This window comes from Puntigrus tetrazona, chromosome 6 (genome assembly GCF_018831695.1).
Source record: "Puntigrus tetrazona isolate hp1 chromosome 6, ASM1883169v1, whole genome shotgun sequence".
NCBI classification, from domain to species: Eukaryota; Metazoa; Chordata; class Actinopteri; order Cypriniformes; family Cyprinidae; genus Puntigrus; species Puntigrus tetrazona.
Genome location: NC_056704.1, coordinates 24,254,583 through 24,265,617, shown reverse-complemented (window position 1 = coordinate 24,265,617; position 11,035 = coordinate 24,254,583). Strand labels below are relative to the sequence as shown.

Here is an 11,035-nt window from a genome sequence, read left to right as displayed (position 1 = left end):
AATATTTCCCAGCATATTCTTTCAAGACCAAATAATCATCAGAACTATTAATGATATAAATTAATAGTCTCATTTATATTTTGACAAGCAGCACAATTAACAGCCACACTCAAAATTTTTGTTAGATTCATGCCTGAAAAAATAATATTAAAAATAAAAATGTAAAAGGTTTTATTGTGTGAAAAGCAGCATATAATATTTTATGTACAGCATTCATTTATTTTGGTTTCTCGAGTGTTTTGTTTTAAAATGAATACAATTTCCAAACTTTTTAAAGAAAATGAAGTTCGGTTTTTAAAGCAGCATCCACAATAAATATTTGGATCTCAAATATTTCTGAAGCTGTATAAGAAAAAGATCAACATTTTCTTTAGAAAAAAAAAAAAACATATAAATTGGCCGGGTGTATTAACAAGACCCTAAAAAAACTAGAACATAAAGGCATTTCTGCTAGTTTATTTATTTATTTTTATTTTTTTAATTTTTCAGATTTTCATCCGCTGCCATATCTCTCCCTTTTACTCCCAACCTTACCCAGTCTCTCTCCCTCTCTCATGACTAACTAATGAGTCCTGGCATTGCTGTTGTCCCTGTGGTGTTATTGGGCTGATCTGTGCTCTCTTAAGGGTGTGCTGAGAGGTTGACTCTCTAAAGCAGCAGGAGGCCCACACTTCTCTTAAACAGCAGGGCTAAAGAGGTTTGTTTACTGGGTAACACCTTGGCCTGACCTCCCTGAGCCGCTGGGAGTTACTCTGTGATTAGTTCTGTGCTAGCCTGGAGCCGAAGAACCGGCGTCGGGTGGAAAGCCACTCTCTTCCCACCGCAGGGTGAATGATTGGGCAACTAGCGCTGTAATCAATCACCCTTTCTACCTCCGACAAACCGCACGTATACACATCCACCGGGAGAAGGATGGGGCCTCCTAAACTTGTTGCTATCTTTGTCGTTGTGCCTGAAAAGCTGCATGATTTTATTTAGAGTCGGCCTTTGACTCGATAACCGGAGATTAATTGTCGCTGTTGCTTCGCTTTGTCCCCAATGGGTCTTTGTGGCGTTCGGCGTACAGAGAAAGGATATACTCGGGTCTGTGTGTGTATGTGCTCAAACATGATTTCGCTCCTGGTCCTGGTACTGTTTGCCACTCGGCCCCTGTGGACGGGGGGCTCATTATTGCGATGTGTATTCACATCTTCCACCTTTTGCCCAGGGTTCTCCTTCTCTTTCACTTTGCTGCTTTCTCCTTACAATGAGATTTCTGTGACAAGCCTAACACCTTCTCCTCTGGCGTCCCTGTTGGCCTGAAACTGGGCTTCGCTGACCTAACGCTGCCCTCTCATACAGACAAGAGACTTTAGAAAGAAAACTCACAAAATGTATTTTTACAGCACTTTTGGTTACTCCAAGACAGGAGCGATGAGATTTGAGATTTAAAATTAGATCAAATGCAAAGCAGATCTCAGCAATTAGGGCTGTATGATTAATCAAAATTGCGATATGGCTTAATTTAATGATCGAATCACAAAGGCTGTTTTTTTTTTTTTTTATAAACACATATGCTGTAAAGAGAAGCTTCGAGGGCTCCCTGTGGCTTTCTGCCTAAATAAAAGCATGATGTTTTCATTGTTTGAAAAATAAATTAAATTAAATATGAAACATTATTTTAAGGTTGTGCTGTAAAATATATATTTTTTAAATTATAATCATATTATAATAATTATTATTTATTTTATCAATAATAATAATAGTTGTTTTTTTAGTAGCTGTTGTGATTTTATAATACTATTAATATTGTAAAGCCATTCAAGCAAACACAGAAAACCTGTCAAGAAAAGTTTTTTGAATTTAACTTATATGAACATTTTTAACAGAATATTGCTGTTAATTTTTTTTCTCTAAAATATACAAACCTTAATAACAATGTGTTAAAAAACAAGATTTGTTAACACAAACGTCATATAAACCTGTTATCTACCTTAATTTTATAGCTTTATATTTTTGCTTTGTCAACAATTTGTGTTTTGTTTTTTTTGCTTTAAAAATATACGAGAGAAAGATCCATAATCGAGACCTTGAAAAAGTCTCCAGAGCTTAAAAAGAGCAGCATATGGATATTCAACAGATTCTCTCCAACATGACAAAACGAGCGCAGATATTTGTTTGTTTTTTATTCAAGGTAAAGTCTATTCAAACATTATTTATTCACAGGGTCAAGTGGGTCGTTTTGAAAATGCAGCGCAAGGTTGTCAAACCCCTAATACAACAAACGGCAAATACTGTCTATGAATTTCAAGGAAAAATGGTCTTCAGAAACTGGAGGTCAAGCTCATTCAACGCTACACACAGCAGCCGGGTGTGACAAACCTCAGCTGATCCTTTTTTTCCGCTAATGCTTCCCATTAAAGTTCATGTGTATATGTTTGCTTGCAACTCACCAATATGGCTGCGATGTGTTGAGGCCAGACTCAGCTGACCCCAGAGAGACAGCAGACAGATGCCCAACAGCAGCAATCTCCTGCCCACACGCTGCAGCTCCCGCTCCCGCATCCTACAAACACACACACACACCAGACGTCTTTATACTTAAGGGGAAGAAATTAACATATGATTCAATGACATACAGGGAAACAACAGACAGTAAACAGCTAATTTATCTTTAATATACCATCACAAATGTGTAAATAAGTACTATGGTTAAGCAATCCTATCAAATGGTAATACTGTGATGCTTGATATGACGGAAATAGGCTTTTCGGTCAGACTGTCCATGCTGTTAATGTGCAAGGGCTCAAATCTACTTTGGTTACGATGCACATTTTTGATGAGGCTTACTAAACGATGAAGGAAAATCAAAGTCTCGATCTCCAAATAAGCACCGGTGGAGTCTGTTATATATTGCACCGTTCTGACTCGGCTTTGTTTGAATACTGTGTGAATACTTTTGCCATTTCTGTCATCAGTTTTGATTATGTCATTGTGAGTTGCATTAAGAGTGACGCAAAAGACGAACTGAAATCTTATTTGAGTAGCCAGAGCATTTGTGAAATTCTGATTTATATCCAAATGTTTTTTTAATCAGTTTTGAAAAAAAAAATTTAAATTTAAAACAATATTTTTTGCTTTTTTTTGGCTGTTCAGACTTTGAAAAACCCATCTGGATATGCAAAAAAATAAAAAATAAAGACATTTGCTGACAAACAAGGCTGTAGGTGAAGTAACCATATTAGGATATTTAGGCAACAGCATAGCAGAGGTAGATTTCAACCAAAATTCAAACAGTCTTATGATATTGCGGTTGCCAGATACATTTTTAATTATAGAATTCATCATTCAAATCACAATATTTGATAGCCAAAACAGTGATTTGATATTTCCAAATGTTACATTTACATTTGTTTCATCAACTATCCAAAATTTAACTGAAAAACCTGTTAACCTGTCACTGTGACATCTTACCTCAAGTTTTGCAAATTATCAGTGCATGTTGTAACAAAAGGTCGTGAAACTGCAATTCTGATTTCTTGTTCGCTTTAATGTAAAACCATGCCACCTTTCTGAAGGGAAACATTCTTATTTTTCCCTATTTGCCAAACAACGTATTTCACAGTTTCCTCTAATTGGCTCAAACACCCAGAAAATAGCCCATTTACCATGTAAATGTCAGACCAAACATCCCATTTTATTCTGAAATACAGTCAGCGCACTCAGTCAGACGAATGACTCGGAAACACAACATGATCCATAAATCCTCAAAAACCGTGATCGTTTAGAACACGACAGACATGATTCCAAACAGCCATTAATTTCCTCAAATATCAGCCATCCTTCAAATGCGTTAGCGAGTGACACAATCTCGCTCTTTGGCGGTGGTCCGCTCTTGTCTGGAAAACACAGTAATCTTGATATACTATCAGAGGCTGCAGGCCAGTAATTCCCTCTCTGTCTTTGAGGGGTCCGGAGAGACCAGAACACACAAAAGCAATCATCGCGCCGCCACGCCAAGCTTGTGTTCTACTTGTGGAGGGAGGACAACAGCAGTATCACAGCCATCTTTTCATGTCTTTTGCCAACATCCCTCCTCAAATTACAGCAAAGGCGTGCTTCATATGAGGGGCTGTGAGCCGGCGTGTTTGGCAGAGACTGTGAGGCTTTCATGCATATGTTCAGTATTTAGTCTGACTCTGGAGGTTTCTTTGTCCTTCATTACGATAAAAGAACACAGGTTTGGTTTCTGTGGCTGCATTTTGCAAGCCAAAAAAGAACTTTAAAGTGCCTCTAATATGGGTTATGAAAGGTGCATATTTTGGTTTTGGGGGTCCCAAAAACAGGCTGATATGCATACAAGGTCAAAAAAACACTTACAATATTCACAGACTTTTACCTTACTTGTTCATTTTTACAAACCCCTCCTAATCTGTGGGAACTGATTAATTGGTCTCATTTTTATTTCATCTTTCATTTGCTGCTTTGTATATAGCATTACAGGGGAAGCAGCTTTTTTTAAAAGCTCCAAAAGTGGCACCTAGTGGCAAAGAATGAGTTAGCATTTTCATTCAGACCAATGCGACCAACAAGCGGATGGGCAATATGCTAATATTTCATATCGACATCAACGGTTTGGGATTCTTTTTCATTCAGAGTCGACTCTAATACATCTTTGCACACAATGCACTTTCACATTGAAAACGTTCCGTGATATTTTAATTCACTTACAGCTGTGTCACACACTGCTTGCAAGGTCATTTAAAAAAAATCCATAATAGGGGCACTTTAAACACGCTAATGAACACATCAATATACAATATACACTGGAGTAAGACTTCTACACAGGTGCTTACATGAGTGGCACAATGTAGGGTGTTCTGGGTGGTTGCTAAGGTGTTATTATGCAGTTGATAAGGCAAATGTCTTTCAGAATCCTGTTAATAGTTTGCCAAGTAAAAAACTGTCAAGTCTGAGTAACAGCACAGCTCTCTTTGACAAGAAACACAATCTAAGGTAACTACAACAGACTCTTAACTCCTAAGAGAAACAACAGTAAAGAACAAGAAAATTAAATCTGGGCTTTTTTAAACCTATTAGAAAATGCAAGTCTTTGCATGCATTGTCAGAGCCTCATAAGCATCATCATTTTTTCTCTCTTTGCTTCGTGCTTTCTTCCTCCCGCCCATACACACAATTAGCTTCTCTGCACCGCAATAACCGCACAAAGCCGATGGGGTTCACGAGCTTATGAGGTCGTTGACAAGTCATTGGAGTTGAGGTATTGAAAACGCACACACTGTAAATAGCTGACGTCGCCCTGCATGCACCCAAAGGGCTTGCGCGTATTGATTGAAGAGAGACACGGGTAAATAGGAGCCAAAGAGGTCAGAATGTTTTTTTGTTTTTTTTAACAAACCCAAGTGTGCAACAGCCCTTTCCTGAGTGGACATGTTTTGGTTTAAGGGCAGAGCAAACCTTCAATTGCAGTCTCTGACAAGCCCTCATTTTGGCCAATCAAAACCTCTAAATCAAAACACATGCGGTCTTATTTTGGGTCTATTCAAGGCAGCTTGTTATGGCTATGTTCAAATACAATACCATGCAGAACATGCAGTACAGTGCTTACTAAAATAAATAATTTGCATACATACAAAATATACAATGCATAAACATTAAATGTATGTAATATTGCTGAAAAGTTTGGGCTCAGCGAGTTTTTTTTTTCTGAGAAAACTAAAACTTTTATTTAGCAAGAATGCATAAAATTGATCAAAAGTGACAGCTAAGACAATACAGACTGTTATCAAAGATTTTTTTTCAAACAAATGCTGTCATTTTGAACTCTTTGTTCATCAAAAAGTATAATGCAGAGCAACTATTTCCAACACTGATATAATCCAAAATATTTCTTGAGCAGAGATCAGCATATCAGAAAGATTTCTGAAAGAGACTGGAGTAATGATGCTGAAAATTCAGCTTTGCATCACACGAATTAATAACATCCTGTAATATATTTAAACATAAAATAGGTATTTTAAATTATAATAATAATACACTACATGGACTGAAGAAATAAGCATATTATACTTTTGAAATGATCCAAAACCCATCTATCCTTTGTGGACCTACAATTCTCTGCTACCTCTGAGGCAGTATGACTCACATTTAAAGCACATAAACACATAAACCAGAGGGAGGAAAGAAGCAACGAGTTATTAAGTGGCTTCTCCCCTGACTCATCATCTAGCTCCAATATGTGTAAAACACTATACACCTAAGGGACACCAACGACAGCAGCTGATTGACAGCCTTAAAGACACCAATGAAGGCATTTTATGAAACATTCAAAGAAGAACAAGCATTAAGAGTAAAAGTGCAATTGCCAAACCACTCAAACGCAATAAAGCAAGTGAAGGAAAAAAACACCTCCTCCACCTGTTTTCCCCAAGAAGAGCGAATCACTTTCAAACGAGCAATCCAGCCCACCACGGCTGGCTAATTAGTCCCTTTGGAATGCCCCTCGTGCAGATGGCAAGATGTCTGACATATTTATTTTGGTCCTTCACGTCAAATCTCTCCTTTCTCCAATTCTCAAACTCGCTCTCTTCGTCGGAACGGAGGCGGTAAATGCATTTAATCCTGCAGATGTAGAGTCATACAAGTTCTCCAGACTCGCTTGACCTTGCTGCGTGGATGTAAGTGCGCTCATATGAAAGAAGCGAAGAGAAAACAAAATTACACAGCCGCCCAGGTAGGCGCGTTTCCCCACAGGGCTCGGAGGAACCGGGCACGCGAGACTCACGTCTGCCAGCTCGCCAACCGCAGGAGTGCAACTTAAGATCTAGACATCTGCTGGGTGAAGTGGGGAATCAAAGATGGAGAAGGTCTGAAAGGAAAGAGAGAGGAATAGAAGTGCACAGAGGAAGAAAGGAGGGCCTCAGGTGTAGTTATGGGTCCACAGCAGCATTGATGGGCCTTGACAAGCAAGAGCCAGCAGGGGAAAGCAGACGTTTGGGCGCTAGGCAATTTCCACTAATAGGATTCAAAATGGGTCTGAAGTACTGTATCAGTTGCCTTTTTCTGCAAATGCTCACTCAGAACCTTTAAAACATGTTGTTCATCAAAATAAATTATATTCGTGTTTCCATTTTTGTGACCCTATTAGCTTGTTTATAACTTTATCGAGCCTGGTGTCATGAAAATGCATATAAACAGTTCCCTAAATAAAAACAAAAACTTGTGGTATTGATACGCAGAAATGGACTTTGGCATGTATAAGCTACGTTTTTGGTGTTTATATAACACGCAGTTATGACACCCATACCTACCCATGCATATGCATATGATATGATACCCATCAAATAGCATATACGCGTCAAAGTCCATTTTTGTGTATCAATACCACAAGATTTTGTTTTTATTTGGTGGACTTTTTATATGCACTTTCATGAGATCGGATCCTTTTATCCCATAGAAGTCAGGGAACTCAAAATTTTTTTTAGTTACCAACAATCTTCAAAATATTTGTGAAATATTAAAGAAAGTAAGTAAGTCGTACATGTTTGGGACTACATGAGGGAGAGTAATTGATGACATATTTAATTTTTTAGGAATATGTATTTAATTGTAATATATATATGATCCTAAATTAAGCATTCACTTTATAGGTGTTAGTCTTTTGTTAAACAAATGCACTATTTTCTTCAAAGGATTTTGACAACAAATAATTTTTGTTTTAACTTTTTTTAACAAAATTTAACTTTTGTTTCTTGATGCTCCAAACAAAGAACAAGTAAATGAATGTGGACAAAACCCAAATCAAATCTATTTATCCACAGAGCACTGTCAGACAGTATTTTTATCCTTGACTCAACAATACGATTCATTTTTGATTTTGAAACACCATCAAAAATCTGCTTGTCTTGAAGTTAATAGGACAACATATGGTGAGCAGAACACTTTTTCTTACACTATCAAACATGTAAAACAAGCCTTTCGGTTCAATCGCTGGAAAAACTTCTAATACCAGCCAAAATGGAAACTTTAAAGCATTTGATAGCAGTTGGTGAAATCAATTGCAATATGTGAAGATTTTTAAAAATGGATTCGACTGCATTTGAGTTCAAACCAATATACAAAACAATGGCTTTCAGTTATCAGTGTTTTAAAGGAATTACAAGTGGTGCAATCTGTTCGGCTTCAATGTCCATAGGACAGTTAGCTAAACATCTATAGATGTCTGTAAATGCAAGATTGTTCTCATCAAAAATGGTCCTGGTTTGTACTCTGGTTCTGACGATATCTGATGCAGTATAGTTTTTACTGACAGCCAGGTATGCCATACTCTGAGAGACTGGAACAATTTGCTGTTAAAAAAAGATGAGAAAAAGGCAGAGAGAATGCAATATAGATACAAGAAAAAAGAATTCTGCGTGATTACACACCTGTATGAATGTGAGAGCTGAACACCATTTACCTTGCAGCTTCGAGACAGGCTTTTCAAGAAGTGGTTGTTAAAATACAGGGAAAGCTTGTGGAAGTCTTGCATATCTCATCTCTATAAGTCAAACTGCAGACTGATTGAATGCATTGCACCGAGCTGAGAATACAAAGGGTTTCTTTGTTTTTCTCTGTGATCTTTCCACTTCGTGGCACAGCGGAAACTCCTCACAAGTACTCCTGTACTCTTCATTTCCAGATGAATGATTCTGCACTGAGCCACTGGAAATCTGTCTTTAGTCAACCTGTAAATGTTTGTTGCAACGAGCAATGGGATGATTTGACGTGGTCTTGTTGGTATGCAGCGGTAAAACTAAAGGACATGTTAACATCAAGCTGCCAATATTACTAAACCTAGGCTCAATAGGACATGTATTGTAATCATAGGAGGGGTCTCAAAATTTTGAGGCTTACATGCGCACACACACACTTTTGAGACATCTGACTCATTCTGCAAGTGTCTCTTATTTACCAGGCCTCTCCTCAGAGGTCCCGATGAAGAAGAGAGGTCAAAGATTTGGGGTTTTTTGGACAAGCACACAACTCCAAAGAGAATACGAGAGGAATATGTCAAATATTATGTTATATCAGAGGACACTGTGTTTCCTACGGGTGAAAAAGCACACAGTACAAAGCAAACAATATATATATATATATATATATATATATATATATATATATATATATATATATATATTTTTTTTTTTTTTTTTTTTTTTTTATGGGGAGTGTTATAATTAGGTTAATTAAACATTCAAATTACACACTCTGAATTATATTTTAATTACTTTTTTTAAATGTTGAAAAATGAAAATGGTAGATGGATTAAGAAAATAACCCTTTTATTATGTTCTGACCTGAATTTTTTTTTTTTCAAATATTACATTATGTTAGCAGTTAATTATTGAGTTTAATCCTATTATTTCAATTATGGATCTCCCGTTTTTAATTAGATTTCGCATTTACCAGTTTAACAAACCTGGCCTTATCGTGACGTGTTCATAAAAATGTATCACATAAAACAAAAAAAATAACCAAACAAACAATTAAAAATACATAAATGAATCACACTTATAAAAGCTCAAAACACAAATGAAGCCAAATTCTCTTACAACGTCCTAAAGAGATTAAAACAACAACAACCAACAATTACACCCAAACCCATATTTATATGATTAATATAACTGACAAGCAGTTAGCTGATCCAATGAGATCTCGTGTAGGAGGGAGTTTGTTAGCATAAAAACACTGATTAACATGGATTGCCATCTCTTAGTGCTTTATCATGTCAAGTGTCATTAGGACATTTTGTTACAGTAATGCTTTTCTATTTATTGCGCTTGATTTTAAATGTAATGTCATTTCTACGCTATTTGTGGAATTAAAAAAAAAACGCCTGTGGCTATGTCAGACCAAGAGCAATGTTTTAAAAAAGGAAAAAATTGCAAATGGCCTACTTAACAGAGGTCTCACATAGGATAAGAACAAATGTTCAACATTGAAAAAACGGCACGCCCTTAAACATGTATATTTTGCTAGGATCCATCATCTAGTGCATTTTCCGAGCCGAAGTCTCTGGGACCTCGGCGAAGTGCGTTCTGAATAAGCAGAGAAATCAGTATGCGACCCGGGATGCTTTTAACTGTTTCTTTGATCTGAAAATTTGGCTCTGGCTTATTTTAAAAACCTTCCCACTTTCCCTGTTTGCAAACCACCAGTATTTTTCCTTCATCAAAGCCCGACCGCTCTCTCCTCCGCCGACCGAGATTTCACTCAAGCAGATGATTGCTAAATGCTAATGCTAAAGCACGAGGGGGAAATCTGACACAAATTGAAAGCATATTGAAGGCCAGAAGAGCCGTAATGCGATCAAAGGCATGCTGAGTGGATCTCCAGGCTTCCCCCTGTGCTTTTCAGCTGACACTGTGGCTGCCTGAGCAGAAAATTATGCTTCTGTTTTTGTCAGTCATAAGAAAATACCCCCCTTCCTAACTGTGAACCCTGAAGTCTGAAAGCTCTAATGCTGATGACAGAAACCCATAAATTGGCATGAGACGGAGTTAAGAGTTGAAATAAATACCTGCTTAGAGGCATTAAAAGAAGTCTTGAATTGAAATTCTCTGCACAAAGTAAAGCTTTGCAGTAGAACGTTGTGTATGAAAACTGTGATAAATTGCATTCCTGTTTGCATACTGTTGTTTAAAGAAAAATGCAAGGTCAAAATGAGTTAAACATCTTGCCAAGTGACTCATCCAAGTGGGCTTGGGATCCTTTTATTTAGCAGTTTTCTCTTTGATGGTCTATCAGCCATAAAATGGACATTCTTGGATTTAAGTCAAAACAACTTTGTGGGTTTTGATGGAGATACTTGACCGGCTGCCATAAGCTTTCTCTGATGTGCGACTTTAGCGATGTAGGTGCTGCTGTCATCAACTGATGCTTGATGGCCTAGCATTCATTCTCAAACGGCATCTGCGGGTGGTCACTATACTCATATTACTTATATTACTGTTCAGAAGTCAGTGAAATGTATTGAATGTTTTTGTAGTAAGTC

The 11,035-nt window shown here is 37.3% G+C and overlaps 1 protein-coding gene across 2 annotated transcripts in view; it reads right to left on the bottom strand.

Moving 5' to 3' along the window:
* Positions 1-11,035, bottom strand: part of tafa3a (TAFA chemokine like family member 3a) — a 74,973-nt gene that overhangs the window by 24,094 nt on the left and 39,844 nt on the right. For both annotated transcript variants that reach the window (XM_043242399.1, XM_043242400.1), the window contains one exon: positions 2,433-2,545. In XM_043242399.1, coding sequence (XP_043098334.1) covers positions 2,433-2,545 — 113 coding nt within the window. The remainder of the gene's footprint in view (positions 1-2,432; positions 2,546-11,035) is intronic.